Genomic DNA, 22278 nt, shown 5'->3' on the forward strand with positions numbered 1-22278 from the left:
CGGGTTGGGCTCTGTGCTGACAGTTCAGAGCCTGGAGCCTGCTTGGGATTCTGTGTCTCCCTCTCTCTCTTCCCCTCCCCCACTTGCATGAGCCCTCTCTCTCTCTCTCTCTCTCTTTCTCAAATACGTAAACATTAAAAAATTTTTTTAAAAAGGAATCACACAAAATACTCGACTGGAGAAAGTATAAGAGACCAGATTATCTATCCCTTGGAATATATTTTGCTTTTATTAAAATCCTAGAGGTGTGAGCTTCCCTTTTTTCATCAGTGGCCTCTCTCTCTTCAAATTAGTGTATGGTCGGGGTCGGGGACTCTGTCAAGGAAGAGTCCTAATTAGTGACATTCTGGTAAATGGAATCTTTATTTTAAATTAACCACTATTGGGGCACCTGGGCGGCTTGGTCAGTTAAGTATCCAACTTCAGCTCAGCTCCTGGTCTCACAGTTTGTGAGTTAAAGCCCCACATTGGGCTCTCTGCTGACAGCTCAGAGCCTGGAGCCTGCTTCGGATTCTGTGCCTCCCTCTCTCTCTGCCCCTCCCCTGCTCATGCTGTCTCTCTCTCTCTCTTTCTCTCTCTCTCTCTCTCTTTCTCTCAAAAATAAATAAACATTAAAAAAATTTTTAATTAACCACTATTAAAGCTGTCTTCATTAGAATAGCCTGGGCTTGGAATTACGAATAAGTCAATCTCTCTAAGCTATTGTGCTAGTTTTCTTGGTTATGCATATGCCCAGAATCTCATTATCTCCAACATTCTCAGCCACCTGGGTGTAATGGGGGTGTGATTTATGAAGGATCACAAACTCCTCGCAGGCCTTTTAGCCACCCAGGCTCCAGTGGGGTGGACCGAACAGACCAAAACTGCTATACAATGTTTTTGGCTCTTTCTACTAATTTTCCTTTTGTTGGATCTCACATTGGCTTCAGGAGTTATATATGTCTGGGAAACTGACACTGCAAAGTTCTGGCTTGTTCCCTGCCCTGATGCTAAGGGATAAATATAGATCTCAACCACTACAGAAATGTGGCCAGGATTCCAAGGGGTGTGTGCGTGAGGGGCAGTGACTGTTCAGGCTATTCTGACGTGTGGGCTACAGAAAAGCTTCTTTATGTCCAAGACCCTCTTTGGGGAGGGGAGGGGCAAAGCAGGGGCCTGGCCCCTAAAATCAGAACACATAACCCACATTTCAAGGGGCTCATGGGTCGACACAAATAAGGAATATTGTAGGTGGCTCGGTGTGTGTTGGGGGGGTGGGCAGAGCAAAGAGAATCTTTCCTGACACCCTGGATCCTTTTGCATGAGATCAGCCTTATGAAAAAAGAAAGTTATTCTTGGCCACGTCCCCTCACCCCCAACTCCCACCCACGCCCACCCCCTGCACACGCTGATACTCAGCTCTCAATTGAGAAGAGCAAGACTTAAGCTTTCCACTGGGCCCGTAGTATCTTGGGCGCTGGAGGAGAGCAGAGGGCGGGTAGAGCATGAGGTGAGGGGGATGGGGAGTCACTCATCCTCGTGACCCAGAATATCCCCCCCTCCCTGTGATGATGAGCTTGCTTTTCCAGAAGGGCTTTCCTTTGATTCAGGGAATGGGCCAACCAATGAGAAAGGGGCATGTTAGATTATTTTGGGGAAGGGCTCGTGCCAGGAGGGTGCACTTTTACTAGGCGACAAGTGTCCCCAGCAACCAGTGTCTCCTGTACCAGCAGAAGCTCGGGAACTCTCACCCCCTTGCCTGCCTCTGCCGCGTCTTTGCCCACTGACCAGCCATGAGAAGGCAGCTCCGGTCCAGAAGGGCTCCGGCCTCTCCTTACGGTTATCGCTACAGACTTGTGAGTCCCAGGGAGCAGACTATTTTGCTGTCCCTTGTTAGTGGGGTTGTGGTGTGCGTAGATCTTGGCTTATGGGTGCTTCTCCTCGGCATGGGCAGGAACAGTGAGGTTTATGGAAGCCTATAGTTTCAAGATCGAGCAGCGACTCCTGGCACCCCACTGAACCCTACATTGCTGCATTGAAGGAGGAAGCCCCTCTTCCTGGGGAACAAAGATAAGGGAGGGGAAAGATGCCAGAGAAGAAGCGGCCTTCTAACATTGGGGGAAGGGGGGAGTCTAGAATTTAAACAGACCTTTTGGAGTCTGAGAGTAGAGATTTCATTCCCATAGCAGGAAATTCAGCCAGGGGAGAGGGAAGGGGAAAGAGGAAACCACAGACCCAGCTGTCTTGGTCCCTTTGGGTGGGAGCTTCTCAGGAACCCGGCTGCTCTTTTCCTAGAGCAGAAATTCCAAACTAGCGCTAAAATCACAGAATCGTTGCTAGAAGCTGGGAGTAATCTCAGACATCATCTCTCCAGAAGCCCTCGGTGTAGAAACGAGGCTGCCGGGGCTCAGAGCGCACGAGTGACTCACAAGTTAGCAGGAGAGCCACAGTGAGAATGCAAGTTTCCCCACTTCTAATCTTGTGCTCTCTCTGTTATACGTGCAGTGTGCAACTCCCTAGCCCCCTGATCCTCCGCCACCCGCCGCCATCCTGCGTGCCACCCCACCCTGCCCAACACACACACACACACACACACACACGCCCATGCACAGGCACACACACACACACATGTGCACACACACCTCCCTCTAGTTGCCATTTATCTCCAGGGTGCATTACAGAGTTCTTTGAACCCAGAGTTTCTTTGAATTTACTTTGCTCTAAATCGTTATATATGCCCCATGCAGTACTTTTTTGGGGGTGGGGGGAGTGTAGTCTGAAATCTCCCCTAGAGAGGGCTGTGATCCGAGCCCCAGGAGGAAACAAAGCTTAATCCATTTTTCTTTGGAAATGGCCACTTGTATAACCAGGGATTTAAGTAAAGACTGTCAACAGCCAGCAGAGGAAAACACGAATCCTTCTAACCCCATATCACCCTACAGAAGGCTTCCCTCAGCTTTTCAGCCATACGGTGTAGAAGCTTTCTTTTCACATTTCCAAAGTCCCTCCCAGCTTTCAGAGTGGTCACGATCCGCAGGGCACATATAACTATTCCTTCCCTGGCTTCTTTTCTATGTAACGTTGCTAAAATGTTGTGTATAATTTCAATTCTTTGTCAAGTGCACCAGAAGATCTTGCTGTTTGTAAGAAAGACTTCATTTTTTCTATCTTTTTTTTTTTAGTAAGATTCGAATTTTATTTTTTTTAACACGAAATGTAGTGTCAAATCGGTTTCCATACGACGCCCGGTGCTCGTCCCAACTTTCAAATGCGTCGGGGGAATCTCGCTCTTTATAGGGAGTACTCGATCAAATTTGAAAAGAAACTCTTTGACGCCGTGAATAACCGGATGCTAATTTCCCTTTTAAAATTAACCAGCCATTCAAACGTTTACGGGGTGTTACTCAATGCAGGGCACAAATTTATCCTTTGGGTCATACTGTTTGTTTATGTGTTTATATGTTTATATATTTAGAGTGCTCAAAATGGAGCCACCCTCTGCCCTTCAGATCTTCCCTTTTAGGGCAACAGGATGGCCACAGCACACACCCACTGCTACCTTCCAACACATTCGCACACACCATCACATGAGGGCAGCGCCACTTTAGGAGACCGGCAAAAACAGACCCTCTCATCACCGAAGGATTCCCCGCAGGATCCGGTTAAACAGTTGCACAAGAGGGTCTCTCTTGCACCAGATGAGGTTCTCCTACACCTGGAAGCAGAGGGGAGGAAAAAAAAAAGATAGTCGAGGTTCCCGAAGCCCGGGCACTGTGAGAGCCGTGGGGGAAATTAGCTCTGAGAAGGTTAATTCTTCCCGGGAGGGTAAAGCTTTTAATGACAAGCCGTCTTTAATGGGATTATCACGAAAGCTCATATCTACAAATAAGATCAGGCTGAAGCCAAGGCCAGCTGCCGCCTCTGCGGAGCGGAGGTGGAGGGCGGGCACACAGGCGACGTGGCGAGAAAAAGGAAGTTGTGCAGAAAAAAATAAAGGCGATACAAATCCCTCCGCGATGCACTGTTACACTTCAAATTCCCCGAGGTTCCCAGACCCAGGAGAGTCTTCGGGGGCGTGATGACCACCCACCACAGCGCCCAGTCCTGCTGAGGTTAGGGCGACAGGCTCTGTGGGAGCAAATTCCCCCGGGGTCCAGCCTCAGAAGTTTGAAGTCAGGCGGTTATCCCCGGCACTTGTTCAGTACCTGCTGGTTACCTAGCTGTGGGCTCCGCACTGTAGAGGGCCGTCCAGGAGTTACAAAATACCGACTCCGGGGGCCCCTGGGTGTCTCAGACGGTTAAGCGTCCGACTTCAGCTCAGGGCACGATCTCGCGGTCCGTGAGTTCGAGCCCCGCGTCGGGCTCTGTGCTGAGTGCTCAGAGCCTGGAGCCTGCTTCGGATTCTGTGTCTGCCTCTCCCTCTGCCCCTCCCCCCTCCTCAAAAATAAGTAAACATTGAAAAAATTAAAAAAAAAAAAGAAATACTGACTCTGTCCCCTGGGTGCTCAGAATGTAGTTTGAGAAGCTAGACGTGTACCTGTGTTCACGCACAAGTGAAAGAGATTTACGAACATTTAATTCATCCATTTAACACAGAGTCCACGTTAGAGTCAGAAATCCTCGATTATAAGCACCTGCAATCTCTTGGGAACACAGAACCTAACACATTGTTGTGCTCCAGAAATCTGTTAACCACCTCTAGGCACTTGTCTTCGGTGCGACAGAGGAAAAACGTCATCGTCCAGGGTAGCAAGACCTAGGTTCTGAGATTGTCAACTCTATCACACACTTGCTGTGTGGCTTTACCTACATCCAGTCCCCTCTCTGGGCCTCCGTGGACAAGGGGATCTTCAAGGTCCCTGTCAATTCTGATACAGTGTGTGACATGAAGCTGTCCATTTATACAAATTAGAGAGCAATTCAAGAGTGCTTATAATCAGGAGCTAGACAGCGCCGGGCAGACTGAGTACCGAGAGCAGAGCCTTGTCATTCTGTGTCACTTTTACTGATTCTGAACAACCCGATTTTCCAAGTATCGCCCCCGCCCCCCCCAACTAATGGCAGCATTTTTAGCTGAGTGTCCTCTAAATGGCCTTTGAGGAATCAGGCAGGGAGGGGGAGGCACGGAGCCCCTGGCCTCTATCATTTGACGCATCCAACCCCAACAGGTGCACAGGCCCGGCCACTCTTCAGATTTGGACAGCAAGAGAGAAGGGAGGGTGGCCTCATTTTCTGCGGCCGCAGTGAGCCTTCGCAGAGCCACAAAGAGCAAAGAAAGATCCACCTCTCCCACCTATGGCTGGGAGGCATTTGAAATACCGTTGGTGACGTCTGGGTTTCTCTTCTTTGGTTTAATTTTCTTAGAACCACTCAGAGAAGATTACGGTTTCAGATCTCCATGGCTGCAGTCAATCAACAAATATGTGCTGAGCGCTCACTACGTGCCTAGATTTTTGCCCAGGGTTATGGGGTGCGGGGGTGGGTGTGGGGGGTGGGGACTAAGGAACTATCTGTTGAAGTTCCGGCTCTCAGGTGGTCTGTTCAACCAGCTTAAGGCAGGAAGAGGTTCCAGCTCAGGGGACAGAGAAGCGACCAACAAACCCCTATGTTCTTCTGCTGGGAAGAGAGTCTAAGTTTTGAGGACGGGCACAGCAGCTGGCCTCTCCTCCTGCTGTCTGTCCCAGGCTACTTTTCGCACAGCTTGGGCTGGTAAGGTTGAGCACCCGCAAGGGTGCAGGACTGAGGGTGGGGCTGGCTTAGACTCAGAATTTGCCATCACGGACTCAAGTGCCTAAATTGACTCCATCCTCGGGGCGCCTGGCTGACTCAGGGGGAGCACGCGACTCTTGAGCTCGGGGTCGTGAGTTCGAGCCCCATGTTGGATGCAGAGATCACTTAAAAATAAAAATCTTAGGGGCGCCTGGGTGGCGCAGTCGGTTAAGCGTCCGACTTCAGCCAGGTCACGATCTCGCGGTCCGTGAGTTCGAGCCCCGCATCGGGCTCTGGGCTGATGGCTCAGAGCCTGGAGCCTGTTTCCGATTCTGTGTCTCCCTCTCTCTCTGCCCCTCCCCCGTTCATGCTCTGTCTCTCTCTGTCCCAAAAATAAATAAATGTTGAAAAATAAAAATCTTAAAAAAAAAAGTAAATAAAATAACTCCATCCTCCAGTGTCGAACTCAGCTCTACCCTGAAAAGCCAGACAAAGGGAAGCGGGAGGCCGGGGCCCCAGGACAGAGCAGTGACATAAGCAGTCCTAGGGGAAGAGCCAAAAGGCGTGAAGGCAAGAATAAAACTTACACCTCTGCGGAAAGAGTACTGGGTCAAAAGTGGGTCAGAGAAGGAATATTTCCTCCCAATGAACAGAGAAAGAAAACGTGCCTCTTGTAACAACGGGTACGTGAATGGGGAAGTGGAAATTCGAAGCATCTCCAAATCTTGAGTCACTTTCCATTTATTTTTTTCCGATTTTTGAAACATTTTGAAACATTTTTTAAGCTTATTTATTTATTTTAAGAGAGAGGGTGAGCAGAGGAGGGGCGGAGAGAGAAAGAGGAGAGAGAGAATCCCAAGCAGGCTCCGCACTGCCAGGGCAGAACCCAGGGCGGGGCTCAAACTCACGAACCGCGAGATCATGACCTGAGCGGATATCCAGAGTCACTTAACTGACTGAGCCACCCAGGCGCCCTGTTTTCCATTTCTTTTTGGCTGGCGGGATGTGCCGCTGGAAGTTTTTTTTGTCGAAAAGGGGATTGTGTTTTGTCACCATTCCAGGACGATCAGGATGAAGCAAACCAGAACTACTTGGCAGATGAAGAGGAAGAGGCGGAAGAAGAGGCTCGGGTGATGGTGGTACCCGATTTGGAGGAGGAGGAGGAGGAAGAAGGACAGGAGGAGGAAGAGGAGGAGATAGAAGAGGAAAAGGAGGAGGAAGAGGGTCAGGGTCCGCCAACAGGCAATGCCTGGTGGCAGAAATTGCAGACCGTAAGCGAATACCTGTGGGATCCGGAGAAAAGGATGTCTCTGGCCCGAACAGGTCAGAGTTGGAGTAAGTCCCAGTTGTCCCCATGCCCCAGTCGGGTGTCCTTTGCTTTTGGCTTGGTGTCCAGGACTCCTTTACCATACGTTGGATGGGCTTGTCTGCAAACTTCTGTTAGATTTCGTGTAAAGGGCTCGGTGCCTAGGGACATGCCTGGATGTGGGCAGATGCCATGGGAAGAAACTCCGACCGAGCAGGTAAACACACTGGCTTGTGGAGCTGAAATCCGCTGGGCTCAACTTCATTCGCGATGCAGAGGCAGTAAGGATGAGTTGGAAAGGCACAGATTTTTTTTTTTTTTTTTTTTAAGGAAGTCCCAGCCCTGTCACTCTCTATCTGTGTGGCCTTGGGCTCATCATTTACCCTCTCTGAGCCTCCGTTTCCTCACCTGCCAAATGAAGGAAATGATCCCTACCTTGTGTCTCTCACCCGGTCGGCCTGAGGCTCCGATGAGATGTTGAAAATGGAAAGTTGAAAGTGCGGTTGACTGTTGAACAGCACAGGTCTGACCTGCACGGGTCCACACAGGGTTGCTTTTGGTTTTGTTTCTGTGTTTTCCGAGAAGTACAGGCTAGCGCTGTAAACGTTAAGAGTTTCTTTCCTCTAGTTTACTTTATTGGAAGAAGACGGTATGTATAACACAGGTAACATACAAAATAGGTGTTAACGGACTACTGACGGTATTGGAAAGGCGTCTGGTCAACATGAGGCTCTTAGCACTAAAGGGTTTGAGGACAGTCAAAAGCCAGACACAGATTTTCGACTGCACGGGCCTGCCGCCCCTGAGCCCCACGTTGTACAACCGTACGGCGCAGGGGACCGTTTCTAGGATACAAGCCCCAAGGCCCTGCCGACTTGAGCAAGGGTTTACAGGATCTCATCATTTCACTCAGTGACGTCAGAGAAGGAAAGCCGGGGGGCCTGCCCTGGGCGCCAGCCTGTGGGTGCCTCGTGTTCCCACGGCGTGTGCACAGAGAAATCGGGTTTAAAGGGAGCGTTTCCAACGATTAAGGCTGAGCCCCCGTCACGCTTCATCAATGGCGGAATTGCATTTCTTAGCTTTTCGTCTTTGTGCCACACGCCGCCACCGCTTGTACCTCACAGCTTCCCCAGACTCCTTTCCCAGGGCCTTGCTCACCTCTTGCTCTACGAATGCAAGAGCCTTCTCCTCAGGAGGTTTAGCCTGGGATAAAATTCACACTTGCCACAGTCTCTGCATGGCCCAGAAAAAGAGCGGCCGCTGGTTTGGAACTCAGTTAACCCACAGGAGAAGGGCAAAATAGATGACTCTGTGGATGAAATAAGAGTCCCCTAGCGCCCAGGGTCTAGGTTGCTAAAGTTGATGGTCATGCCTTCTAAAAGCCCCTCTGGCTGAGAATTCTCTCCCCTCCTAGTTTACGTCTCTAATTCAGCTCAGTCAAGGTGAACCGGCCAGCCCTCCTTCCTGGAATTAGGAATAGCAGGTGTGGCGCCGTGAGCAACACCCACCTCCCTTCACCCCTCCTCAGTTCCCAGCCCCACCCCTGCCCATCCCTCAAACTCTCAGCTGGAACAAATGTGCCATTCAAGGAACATTCCGACATTCTGGAAGCTGTAGGCAAATGCTGGACGCTCGCTCCAAAGGGGGCACAGCTGTTTCTCCCTTGCCTAAAGAAGACTAGAGACACGGGCTGTGAAATGCCAAGTGTGATTCTGGGAGAGAGAGCCATGCTTTAACCCCTAAACAGCCAGCCATTGGAACCTCACCAGAGAAGCTGATCCAAACTGCTCCTGTGGAGAATAACCCGTAGGCCAAGAAAGAGCGATGAGGGAGAAAGGTTCGAGTGCTCAGGGAAGATAATGGCGCTGGGGACTCTGCATGGCAGGCCATATCCAGGCCTCTGGACAGGAGGTCTGAGGAGAGCCCGGGAACTCAGGCTTCTGCTGTTGGGCTATGCCTGGGCCATGGGCAAATGGCGATGTTAATGCATAGATCACCAAGCGTATGCTTTGCTGTCCTCTTGCTTGAAAACTAGGTGTCCACTTGGGCATTTACTAACCCTATCCCAGCCTGGACATCAACATGACCAACATATTCACCCAGCCCATGATTACATTCTGGGTTTTTTCTTTGGTAGCTGGGTAGCCTCTATTTTTAGGAACTATATGTTATTTTATTGGATACTGACAAGAACCATATGAGGTAGTAATATTATTATCCCCATTTTACAGATGCAGAAACTGAGGCTTAGAGAGGGTAAGTAACTTATCTAAAGCCCCGCAGTCAATAAGTGGCAGCACTGGGATTCAAACCCAGGTCAGACGAACACGGGGGTGTAATTCTCTTGCCGGAACACCACACTGTCTTCGTGAACGGCAGTGATGAGCAAAGCCCTGATGGGTAGGGTCTCAGGACCTGATGGGATGTTTTGGTGGGGGGAGTAAAGAATCTAGATCATGGGTGCCTACTATATCCAAGATATCCAGGTCTATACAGGCTTGGGGAAAGCATTCAGGAGAGAACCCTGGATTACCTAGAGGAGTGGTCCAAGTAAAACTTGGATGTCCAGAGCAGAAAAAGTTGGAGCGACCAATAGGCTCTGATGGGTATGGTGCTTGGTTTTCCTTGGTGGGGACGGGGGTGGGTGGGAAGCTGTGTTAGCTTAACCTATGGCAGACTTCAGGGCACCCATCCCGGGTGAGGCTCAGGGGACTCACTGCTAGTGCCATTCTCCTACCTACAGCTTCCTAGCCACACATCCCAGACAAAATGGAAGCTATACCTCCAAGGGAATGTACCTGTATTCTACTGCTTTCCTTTCGTTCATGAAACTGAGTCTTCTAGTCCCCCAGGATGGCTCCAGCCATCGGCCCATCCCCAGGATGGGGATGGGGGTTGAGGAACGGAGGCGAAGACACAGGGCACATCCCATTAGGGCAGCCAAGGGGCAGGAGCCCAGGATCACACAGGTGCTACCGTGTCCTCTCCAGGGACTCCAGCTGAATCGATGCGCTCATGTTCCCGTTCTGCTTCAGTTCATCTTATAAAACATCAAGCTTCCATTTCCAGTTGGGTTACTAAGGATCTTTCTTCTCGTTTCCTGTCCACTCCCCCCCCCTTTTTTTTTTTGGCTAATTTTATCTGGTTCATGGTTCAATTTAAAAATTATTATTCAGATTCAGTTTTGGGTACAGCAAAGTTACGTGGTTTGTTCCAGTTTCTGGTTCACGATTCAGTTCAAATCTGTAGTTCCGACATCGTGTCACTGCTGTGAGCGGAGCCAGATACCGTTGCCCGAGAGAGAGCCTCAAGGAGACTTGAAAAGAGTTTCTCAGTTGCAATCTCATGCTCGTTCACCTCGCTCGGGGCTGCCTCGAACGGGGCAAACCTAATCCCGATGCCACCCACAGAGGAGGGGCTCACACAACCGTGCTTCTGGTCCGACAGCAAAAATAATATTAACAATGGTGAGGGCTGCCATTTAAAGAGCACTGGGTAGGGGCGCCTGGGTGGCTCAGTCACTTAAGCGTCCAACTTCGGCTCAGGTCATGATCTCACATTCGTGGGTTCGAGCCCCCACATCGGGCTCTGTGTTGACAGCGCAGAGCCGGGAGCCTGCTTCGGATTCTGTGTCTCCCTCTCTCTCTGCCCCTCCCCCCACCGCTCACGGTCCGTCTCTCTCTCAAAAATAAATAAACATTAAAAAAATAAAGAGCACTGGGTATCTGCCAGGTTCTGCGCTCTGCTATTTACATGCATCTTTCAAGGCTAAGAAGTAGGTACTATTACTGTCCTCGTTTTACAGATGAGGAAATTGAGACCCGGGAGGGTGAACATGTCCAAGATGAAACAGCTAGGAAATGGTCAGGTCAGGATAGAATGTAAGGAAAAGCAGAATTGCCGGGATTGTTAGGCATGTAGATCAGTATATGAGGTTAAGGGCTAAACTTATTCCCATTTTACCTGTGAGGAGTCGGCGGTAAGGAGAGGTTCTGTCACTTGGCCAGGCGCACAGGTATAGAGCATCCAGGTAGCAGGAGTCAGTAAGTAGGGCTTCTTCCTCCTTCCCTCCCCGTCCTTGTTCCTTTTGAAAAGTCGAGCCACTTAAATATTTGCTAAAGATGAGTAAGATTTGAAATAAGTAGGGTGAAGCCTCACTTTGCATTGATTAGAGACAAGTCCAGTGGAAATTAATCAAAAGTTTGAATTATAGGCTACGTGAAAAGAAATGCAGTTTTCATCACTTGCAAATACATATAATCACTGGAACCAAGCTGCTAGGACTCTTCAGGGCATCTGCTTTAATGAATAGCGAAGAATGATTTGTACTTAGGACATCAACCGTTGCCCAGAGGGCTCCCAAGCAATTTGCCCTCCGCGGTACATTCAACTCCGCTCCCCTGTGATCTTGCCATCGGTCATCATCTGCTCAGCAAGCCCTTCCATCGGAGATGCCGTAAAGGTACACTGCGATCAGGTCTCCGACACAATTCTCACAAACTCCAAATTGGTGACATCTGAATAAGCCAAGGACATACTGAATCTGGGGGATTTGAAGAGACAAAAAACAACCAAAAAACAAAAATAAAATGCCAACGTGTTTGGGTTGGTTCTGGCTCAGGAGTTCGAGTGAGGAGGCGGGGTCTGTTGGCAAGCACTGATCACTCTCCTCTCTGATTGTTCTGCAGGCCTGATCTTAGTCATTTACTTCTTCTTCTATGCCTCCCTGGCTGCTGTGATTACCCTCTGCATGTACACGCTATTTCTGACCATCAGTCCTTACATGCCGACCTTCACCGAGAGGGTGAAGCCTCCTGGTGAGTGCCAAACGCCCTGTGCTGTCAGAACTTGCTGGACGGAAACCTGCCTCCGCAGCATGTTCAGCCTCAATTAACTCTGGCTCTTCCCGGTAATGACTTAGGGATTCAATTATTAAGAGTAAAAGTAAGATGGTATTTGGCAAATTACGGTCCTTTTTATTTTGATTGCCTGGGCGGGGGGTGAAGGTTTCATGGGAATCGATACAAAAAAAAAAATTATCCCAAGAATGGGTTAATATATCTAAGACGTGTTTTCATTGCCAGGAGTGATGATCAGACCCTTCGCCCATAGCCTTAACTTCAACTTCAACGTTTCCGAACCTGACACCTGGCAGCATTATGTCATTAGCCTAAATGGCTTTCTCCAGGGTAAGTTCCTCTGAAGGGGGGAAATCTCTTTGGAAGGATGATGGGGATGGGGATTCAAAATTCGCAATGCACCAGAAACCCCACTCTTATTAACCCCAGCCCATCCCGGTCTTTCTTTACCTTGCACCTCCCTCAGCAACTGTACATACAATCAAAACCGCTCTAGTTTGGGATTGTATGTTGCCTTGAAAACATATAAGCCAACTCTCCAGCACTCTGCTAAGTTCACTGGGGCAGAGAACTTGTTTTCTTTTCTTGAACATTCTAGGGCACCTACTTATGTCCTGGGCTCATCCAGATGAGTCCTGGGCTCAGTAATTATGAAAGATAATTCGAGGTGGGGGTAGTGTTGAGGAAAGAAGGGTGTTTTCCAGAACAGAAAGATTCCTGCCCCCCTATACTTTCTCAAGGGAAGGGAATTCATTGCTTGGAGATGGGCCATCTTCAAGGAAGAGAGCAAGGGTCTTCATTTAATAGCATCCCAACAGGGAGTTAGAGGAAGAATCTCTCTGGGTGACAGTCACTCCAGCATTTTGATTGCAAGTGTTTTCAAGATGCCTATCTCTATAGCGTCATCAGATACCCTTTCAGGGACAAATGAGTGGCTTCTTGAGAAGCCCTTCCAAAGAGTGAAAACTGAGGTAGCAATTTGTTGAGGGTTCAACACAGAGCACACAGGCTATCAAAAAGGAGCCCCAGTGGGTTTACCTTGCTGCACCAATTATTTGTGGCAAAAAGCCAGTTGGATCGGTCTGGTTGTCCCTTCCTGGCCAAAGGGGGTACAGATAGGGAGTGGTAGAATGTGCACTGAATTAGGAGAAAAACAATCTCTTACGTGGTGGGAAGTGTTATGTAAATGCGTAAATTTTGTCATTTAACCTTAATTCTGCATAGCAGAATCTACTGTCTCCAGTTTATGAATGGGGCAACTGAGGCTCAGAAAGGGGAAGTAACAGGGTGCCCGAGTAGCTCAGTTGGTTAAGCGTCCGACTTCGGCTCAGATCATGATCTCGAGGTCCGGTCTGTGAGTTCGAGCCTTGCATCGGGCTCTGTGCTGACAGCTCAGAGTCTGGAGCCTTCTTTGGATTCTGTGTCTCCCTCTCGCTCTCTGCCCCTCCCCCGCTCTCTCTCTCTTGCTCTCTCTCTCAAAAATAAACATTAAACAAATTTAAAAAAAAGAAAGAAAGAGGAAGTAACGTGATAAAAAGTCTCCTGGCAGCTGAACCAGTGTTTAAACCCACATCCGTGGTTTTGACCCCCTTGCTACTCAAAGTGCGATCCAAGACCCGCAGCATCGGCATCGCCTGGGGGGTTGCTACAAAGCCAGGCTCTCGGGCCCTGCCCCAGACCGGTTGGGTCAGGATCTGCACTTAAACAAGATCCACAGGTGATCTGTATGAACTTTAAAGATTGAGAAATACTGCTTTTCATAATTCTTTGCTGCTGCCATATGACCAGGAGTTAGAAACTCAGTTTTGTATCTATCAGTCATGCTCAGTGTCATTTTGGGTAAGTCTGAGTTTCAGATCCCTCACTTGTAAAATGAGGGGGGCTGGGTCCTCTCTGAGTCCATGTAGTTCCTTTTTGAGCTAAAAAAAATGTTCTGGGCATCTTAGCCGGCGCAATATCTTCTTTTCTTTCAAAATACTTGTGAGATATTACAGGCGTGTTGCCAGAATCTCTGCTGAGGAAATCCCTCCGAGAAGCTAGTAGATGGAGAAATACCGATTCTGACCTGATGACAGAGGTGGAGAACAGTAGGGAAAGCACTGGGTTTTTAGTTCCTAAGTGTAGATAACATGCCCTACTTAAAAGGGACACATCTCTGAAATAGACATCCCAGAGTATCAATTTCATTCCCAGGAGGACTGGGATTTTGCAATAAGGGTCATGCCCATGTCACATTATTTTTAATGGAACTATCTCAAGAGAAACAATGAGCATGTGATTAGAGCTTCTATTTAGAAACTTATTATTTGCACATAGTTCTTGTTCTAAAAAAAAGATTAAAACAAAACCTTGAATTGAATGTAGCTTTGTCAAAGGCAAAATAAAGGCTTAACCATAATTGGAATAGATTTTAAATTCCCAGTTGCTCCTGAACAATATTAAACCCAAGTCACAACCTGTCTAGATGAAAACCCAGCAGGACATTTGGAGTTTTACCACTGGTAGATCACAGGTGCACAATTTCCTCTGAAAAATGAAGCTACTGGAGGGGCACCTTGGTGGCTCAGTCGGTTAGGCATCTGAATTCAGCTCAGATCACGATCTCACAGTTTGTGGGTTCGAGCCCCACGTCAGGCTCCACACTAGTAGTGTGAAGCCGGCTTGGGATTCTCCCTCTCCCTCTCTCTCTGCCCCTTCCTCTGCTCGTACTTTCTCCCCCTCTCAAAAGTAAAAAATAAATCTAAAAAAAAAAAAAAACTAAGATACTGGGAACATGAGTGCACAGAGGCTGGACCTAGCAGGACTAACCAGATTCCATCATTTAAAACAAAACTGGAAATGATGCAATAATTTCCAAAGCTCAGTTCCATGGCATCTGGTGGGCCAAAGAGTGAGCTCACAGACAGCCCCTTTTAGCTCTCCCCCTGATGTGCATGCCTTGCGCACATGTTACGTTCCATCCAATGTAAAGGGACGTGAACTCTGAGTGCCTCGGGTCTACTGAGTGCCTCAGTAGACAAGATCTTACCCTCTCAGTGGAGGCGCTATGGTTGTTGTTAGTTTCTGTCTTTCTTTTTTTCTTTTTTGAAAGTTATTAGAGAGCGCGCGCGCGCATATGCTAGGGGCAGAGAGAGAGAGACAGAATCCCAAGGAGGCCCCTCTGTCAGTGTAGAGCACCACAGGGGCTCTAACTCATGAACCGAGATCAAGAGTCCCATGCTGGGATGCCTGGGTGGCTCAATCGGTTAAGTGTCCAACTTTGACTCAGGTCATGATCTCACAGTTCTTGAGTTCAAGCCCTACATGGGGCTCTGTGCTGACAGCTCGGAGCCTGGAGCCTGCTTCCGATTCTGTGCCCCCCTCTCTCTCTGCCCCTCCCCTGTTTGTGCTCTGTCTCTCTCTCAAAAATAAATGAACATTAAAAATTTTTTAAAAAGAAAGAGTCTGGTGCTTAACCGACTGAGCCACTCAGGCGCCCCTGGTTTCTGTCTTTCAACCTAAGCTTCTGTTTTGCAGTGCTAACTTCCCTCGGTAAGGGATGAGAAGCTGGTTTTATCTCCTCTTCTTCCTCCCTCTCTTCTTCTTCCTCTCCCTTCCTCCTGTCCCACAACACGCACGTCTCATTCTCTTGCATCAGGTGGCTCTCATGGACCTCAAAGGGAGATGTTTCCCAGACTGAACTTAAAGAGATTTAGTCCAAGAGTTTCACTCCTTTATATAAGCCATGCCATGACATGATTCAGTCCCTCTTCCAAGATCTGTCCACCGTGTACCTATTCCTCTTCCAGAAGTAGAAGAGGCCGCCCCCCACGCTTACAATTTGCTATAGCTGAAAAGAAATAATGGAGAATAGAGAGAAGTTATAAGGTGACCAACACATGACCCAGAGGTAGATATTCCAAAGTTCCAAGGCAATGAGAAGCAATCAGATGATGGGCCGAGGGGACTAGCCCCAAAGGCTTCCCGGAAAGATGTTACTGATGAAAGTCCCCGGGGAACGGAGGCCCGGTCACAGAGCCTGGGCCAGACTGACTGGCCTTTCAGAGGCTCACCAGCAAGCTGGGGAAAGGAAACTAGGGAGGAGGACTACTGAAAGCATGGCCTTCCCCTGTAGCACCCGTCTAACGTGACCCTTTGCCACCCACACACATGCTTTAGGTTACAATGACAGTCTGCAAGAGGAAATGAATGTGGATTGTCCCCCGGGGCAGTACTTCATCCAAGATGGCGACGAGGATGAAGACAAGAAGGCCTGCCAGTTTAAGCGCTCCTTCCTGAAGAACTGCTCGGGCTTGGAGGACCCTACTTTTGGCTACTCTACTGGACAGCCCTGCATCCTTCTAAAGATGAACCGGGTATATTGGCCCTTGATACTCCGGCGATGATAAGTTGGATGAGCTGGGTAGGAGGGCTCTGGCCACTCCATTTCTCTTGGGCTCTGTCTTCATACACTGCAAGTTCGGCCATTTTTACTGACAGCATCATTAATACAAACAACCAGATCAACCTATCAAGCAATAATAGCTTTTTCTCCCTGAACACTTCCTATTTCCACTCATCTCCCTCACCCCCAGCCTGCCCTTTGATGCCCTCTATCAGTAATGAGGTCCTGGGCTGTTTGGAACAGGGTACTGACATGACGTGGGGGGACAATTCTTATAGCATAAAAAATGCATTTTCCTCCTCTCCTGCCATGCCTTAGGTGGGGTAGAGCCTTACCCAGGCACATCCCTCTTAAAACCAGAAAGTTCTTTACATCTTCAGGATTCTCTTGCTGCAGTTACCATCGTATGAACATCAGTCACAAACACCACTAGGGGAAAGCCAAGCTGCACAGTTCTGAAGATATTTTGCATTCTTTGCCCTCTGTAACATTCCTGAGAGGGCAACATAGATGAACTTTATGCCTAAGGAAAGGATGGCTTAAGGGCGGTTAAGAAAAGTCCCATTTTTTATTGTCAAATCTGTTTTCTTTTTTTGATTTTATATATATATAAACAACACTGGCTTTTCTTTTCATAGATTGTAGGCTTCCGTCCTGAACTTGGAGATCCTGTGAAGGTTTCCTGCAAAGTTCAGGTAAAGTGCCTTTTTTTTTTTAAGTTTATTTATTCATTTTGGGAGAGAGAGCGCACAGGACAGGGGCAGAGAGAGAGGGAGACACAGAATCCCAAGCAGGCTCTGCACTGTCAGTGCAGAGCCCGATGCGGGGCTCGATCTCACAAACCGGGAGATCATGACCTGAACCAAAGTCAGATGCTTAACCATCTGAGCCACCCAGGTGCCCCTAAAATGCCTTTTTGAATAGGTACTGTTAACACATCTATTTTATGCAAAAAGATGGCTCATCCCTTCCAAGGGCTTCCCCATGGATGATTGGCTATGGGTTAGGGAAAGGGTTAATCTTTTCATAACTACACCTCCCTTTAGTACCTTCAGGCCTCCGCACTGCCAGAAAGCATTCAGGTCATGTGGGTGCGTGTGTGCCTGTGCTGATATATACCTGTGAAAGCCGAAGAAGAGCCTCAGCTAAGGCCCACAGCAGGGAACGACAGTGTGCCACGTCATTAATTGGGATTCTGTTTACGCTTTTGCTTTTACCTCTAATTACTTGTTTCTTTGAACTAAACAAACAGCTTTCATTAGAGTCATTAGTCCCTGCTTTTAAAACAGAATTTCACTTTTTGCAGCAATGACCAGTGGCACTGGGTGTTGCAATAACAAATGACTACAAGGGAAGTAGAAACAGAACTCCATTAATATGCTAATTAACTGTCCCTCGGGAGACCATTAACTCCTATCTCATCTGCGCCAATTAGCTCCTTTGTAGGAAAAAGCCCTAGATCTTGGGTTTGCTTCCCAGACCGGAAGCAGTAGCTCCCTCTGGTTTCGTAACATCGACCGCACCCCCCCAGCCCTGGACAGTTGCAAGACCTGGTGTGTGAAGCTGGGTGATCCCATTCTCAGTACTAGAGATATAGCTCAAAGCTCCAGGCTGGACGGTGACAGATCAGAAAGCAGCAAAAGGCGGCATGTATTCATTCAGCAAGCGTGTATCGATCACTTATTATATACCAGGTACTTTGCTAGGTGCTGGGGGTGCCAAGATAAATATGACTCTGTCTCCGAAGTCAGGGCAATTGCGTATTACAGCTGCTATGAAAGGTGGAGCGGGGACATTGAAGAGGGAAAGGTTCGTTCCACGTGGGAGATGGTGACACTGAAGATGAGGTTTTGGGGTGTTTTTTTTTTTTTAGTTTATTTATTTATTTATTTATTTATTTTGAGAAAGCGCAAGCAGGGTAGGGGCAGAGAGAAAGGAAGAGAGAGAACCCCGAGCAGGCTCCGCGCTGGCAGCCCAGAGCTCGATGTGGGGCTTGAACTCACGAACCGCGAGATCATGACCTGAGCCAAAATCAAGAGTCGGACGCTTAACCGACCGAGCCACCCAGGCGCCCCGATGATGAGTTTTGAAAGGTCAGGCAGGGGGTTGCCGGGTGAACAAGGTAGGAAGGACATTCATTGTGTGCACACGTACATGGGTATGTGTAAACACACACACGTGAGGTGTGACTACAAACTAGTGGGACCGATTCCACAGAGTATTCACACAAAAAAATGAATTTCATTGCTTTTTAGAGGAATGTGTAACTAAATCATAAAGACCAACTCAGTCCTAAACCAGCGTATTAAGTGGATAGAATCCTGCTTACGGTTCCCTAGTGGAAGCCATTCATTTTTCAGCTTACACAGACTCTTGCTGAGAACTGTCCTTTCAAAAGACAACAAGCAATATTAAGTCTTTACACACTGTATAGTAATCAATATTGGTCGAAATCCACACCCACTTGTGGAAATCAAGCAGGATAAGGTAATTACTAGAATGAATTAAGGCGTATCGTATGAACGATTACACTATATTGACAGAAGTAATCACATGCCCCCCGTGAGTGATTTGCTGCTGGTGATGCAGTGTCTGTCCCTTATCAGCCCCCAGCCCTCTGCTATTTAGGACAAGCCTAATGCATAGCCAGACAGCTCAGTCCCCTACCTGATACGCTATGATGATGGTAGAGTTGTTTATTTAATCATTTCCAGTTATGGGTCCCCTCTTGCTTATTGTCCTGACGTCACCTGCTGTGCTTAAGCAGAGAATATGGTCAGAGACATGAGTTTAGGTGGGCCAGACTCTAGGCTGTGTCCCTATGAGTCAGGTCCCTGTGCACCTGGTGTGACATGCCATGAACCGAGCCCACGGTGTACGAGTCGTCGTGCAGTGGGATTATCTAGACATGGTCTAACTTACACCTGCCTCAAGGTCCAAGACCGGGTGCCAGGCCCAGTATGAGTTCTTTGGAGAGGGCCTGGTGTGTAGGCTCTTGTGCTGGAGCAGCTAAGGCAAGCCCTTTGGAGTCCTCCGTCTGGCTCCTCTAGGAGCCAGTGCAGAACCATATGGAGCACCTTGGGACTCCCCAGTCCAGACCTTCCATTCAGTAATCTTGGAACTGGAAGCCAAGGCACAATCTCTTTCTGGAAACGCTCTGGGGGATAGGTCTGGGGTAAGCTATGCCCCATTCTGCTTTCGTGGGTCTTCCTGGGACAGTTGGTTGTGGGTCACACAGTGATTTCACCTGGGGCGCAGGCCCCTTGAGCTCAGGCTCCAACTCACCGAGAGACCCGGCATCCGACATATACCTGCTTTTACTTACAGAGAGGTGATGAAAATGACATCCGATCCATCAATTACTACCCAGAGTCGGCTTCTTTTGACCTTCGCTACTACCCTTACTACGGCAAACTGACTCACGTAAGCCTGTATCCTTTTCAGTCTTTGCTGTCAGAAAGGGCTCGGAGACACAGGAAGGAAGGGCTGTTTGGTATCTACGGGAATTAGGAGGCAGCCTAATTAGGAATTAGGAATTAGGGGTCAGCAGGGTGAGTAGCTGCTGGCCAAGACCAGCAGCCCCCTCTACCAATTCCCAGTACAACCGCTGCTTTCCATATCTGAAGGAATCTCAGATAGGGTCTGGTCTGACTCCTTCAGTTTACAGATGGAGAAATTAGGGTTCGGAGAGGGACAGTGACTTGCCCGACACACACAGCTAATTAGTGACAGAGCCGGGAGCAGACAAATCACTGTCGTTACACTCAGCTGTGCCCAAATAATCACACTTGCCTGTTCCGCCCAGTGGAAGCCCCAGGGCAGTGGTTGTGGGTCATACGGTGAGGCTTCATCTCTGGCGTAGAGATTTGAAAGATCCTAGTTCTGCTTTGACTCATGGTCTGATATCCAGGAAATCATATCACGCAGAGGCAGAATTCGTTTTCCCCAGAGGACAGTCAGACATCTGAGAGGAACTTACAAGAGAAATGTGTGATTTCCCCCACCGTCCCAGGGCAGAGCGGGCATGTCACTGGCTTTAGCCATCTGTGACTTGGCATCATGGGGTTTGCTCGGTTCCCTTTGCGAGGGGTTATCCCATCCCGCACTGACTATCTGATCCCTTCCATCCTGTGACCCACCCCCGCCCTGTCCCCTCCTCACACTGAGGATTCATTGTTCTTCCGCCTACAGGTTAACTACACCTCCCCACTGGTGGCCATGCACTTTACAGACGTGGTGAAGAACCAGGCGGTGCCCGTGCAGTGCCAACTGAAGGGCAAGGGCATCATAAATGATGTCATCAATGATCGTTTTGTGGGGAGGGTAATCTTTACTCTGAACATAGAAACCTAAGAACTTCAGGGGCCACTTCCGCTAGTTCTGTTTCTGTTCTATTTCATGGACCCCTGGTAGTTCCTGAATTCTTTTTCTTCAATCAGGACACAGCCAGACGGAACTTAAGACAGCAGATGATCTTTCCTTGCCTTTGACATATGTGTAAAATGACATTGTGGCATTGATTTTTTTAAAGGTAGTCTCTCCTGATAACAGATTCTATTAATTTCCTCCCCCCGCCCCCACTTAAACGAAAACCGTTCTTGCTGCTACAAGCCTCTCACCGTAGTGTAAACATAGTGTCTGATAAAATTCACAAGGGCCATGAAGGAGACTTTCTATGATGGTTTGAAATTCATCGTGTTTTGTAAGATTCTGTTGTTTTGAGAGGTGAGATTCCTCCCAACCAGGCTGATAACTAACCTTTTGTTTGTTTGTTTGTTTTTGTCTTAACCTGCCTGGCAAGTTCCTTCCCTGGGAATCGCCGATCAGACCAACCCAGAATACACCTAGGGCTACCAGGCCTAGAGAACTCTATACCCAAGGGTGCTTGAGGGACTGGCTGTCTCAAATGGGCAACTAAAACAAATACTGATTTGAAGACTAGGTTATCTTCAACTGGGACAGAAAGCAGTGCTAACTGGATATCGTTCTGGAATAGAAACGAAGACCTTTCCTATGACTTTTTTGGGAGGCGGGGTCCATAGCGACTGGGGAGAATACCTACCATGTGGATGTGACCGGTATTTGATTCCTTGCTCTGTGGTGTCATCATCCAAAGGCCAACATCCTTGCATGCAGGTCTGCCTCGGCTTCAGGGAAAGGAAAAAAACAAGGAAGATTTCCGCCAGCGAATTATTCTTGGGCTGTCTGCTTGACAGTACTATAATGTTCTTTGAGAACATCGGGGATGGGCGTGTTGACCCCCGGCTACAGCCCTGGGGATTGAAATCATGGTCTGCCAACTGATACGTGGCGAGACAGAGAGCTCCTGCCGGGTCACCCTAAATCCAAGGCCCGTTGCTAGCGTTCCATTTGGCTAGAAAACGACATGAGGCCGATGTTTACCCAGGTTGTGGATCGGCCAGGCTGCTTTGTCTTAGCTTTGGCCATGGGATCATTCCACTGCGTCTTAACACCTCCACCAGGGGGAGGGCTGGGACAAGGAGAAAAAGCGAGCATTTGAGAATGGCATAGGGTCTCAGGGTCCAAAGTAAGCTGAAATGCCATCTAGAAGCATCCGGAGTCTGAATGTCCTCTATACTGTTTATGCTCTCCCAAAACAGGGAACTGGCAGTCCGGTAGTGAAGACATACAAGCAGAGAAGTGACTAGGAACTCGTGTGACGAGTTATAAAACCAGTATGTGGAAATGCTAGGGGAACATGAGGAAAAGTAACTAACTTGAGCTGAGAAGGTAGCAGAGGGAATTTCACCTGCAAAGTCACGATCACGAAAGACCACGGTGTGTTTGGGTAACTGGGGGCAGTTCGTGTGGCTGGAGTGTAAGGGGCTCAGAGGAATGACCAGGAGTGGCAGGGGATTAGACCAGAGAGAGATACCGGCTGAGAACCGGGATTAGACTAGAGAGAGAGCCCTAGAGAGAGGGCTGGGGTTTAACCCAGTAAGTGAAAAGGAGTCATTAAAGTCTTTTAAGCAGGGAAGCTCTGTGATCATATTCGCACTTCAGAAAGAGCACTTTGGCAG

General features: G+C 48.6%; 1 protein-coding gene across 2 annotated transcripts; it reads left to right on the forward strand.

Annotated features, from left to right (window-relative positions):
• The first annotated feature begins 1725 nt into the window (after positions 1-1725).
• Positions 1726-20799, forward strand: ATP1B4 (ATPase Na+/K+ transporting family member beta 4). 2 transcript variants are annotated; one of them, XM_030305449.1, is made up of 8 exons: positions 1726-1835; positions 6750-7023; positions 11683-11811; positions 12079-12183; positions 16012-16208; positions 16876-16932; positions 19565-19660; positions 20429-20799. In XM_030305449.1, exons 1-8 carry the CDS (start codon positions 1773-1775, stop codon positions 20588-20590), a joined length of 1083 nt encoding a protein of 360 aa, XP_030161309.1. In that variant the 5' UTR covers positions 1726-1772; the 3' UTR covers positions 20591-20799. The 2 variants fall into 2 exon arrangements, with proteins under 2 accessions (XP_030161309.1, XP_030161310.1); XM_030305450.1 differs by having other exon boundaries at positions 6750-7011.
• The last annotated feature ends 1479 nt before the right edge of the window (positions 20800-22278 follow it).

This window comes from Lynx canadensis, chromosome X (assembly GCF_007474595.2).
Source record: "Lynx canadensis isolate LIC74 chromosome X, mLynCan4.pri.v2, whole genome shotgun sequence".
NCBI lineage: Eukaryota > Metazoa > Chordata > Mammalia > Carnivora > Felidae > Lynx > Lynx canadensis.

Coding starts and splice junctions, on each gene's coding strand:
- ATP1B4 (XM_030305449.1), top strand. CDS start 1,773: ATGAGAAGGCAGCTCCGGTCCAGAAGGGCTCCGGCCTCTCCTTACGGT. Junction 1,836..6,749: donor ACGGTTATCGCTACAGACTT/GTGAGTCCCAGG, acceptor TCACCATTCCAG/GACGATCAGGATGAAGCAAA. Junction 16,209..16,875: donor TCCTTCTAAAGATGAACCGG/GTATATTGGCCC, acceptor TTCTTTTCATAG/ATTGTAGGCTTCCGTCCTGA.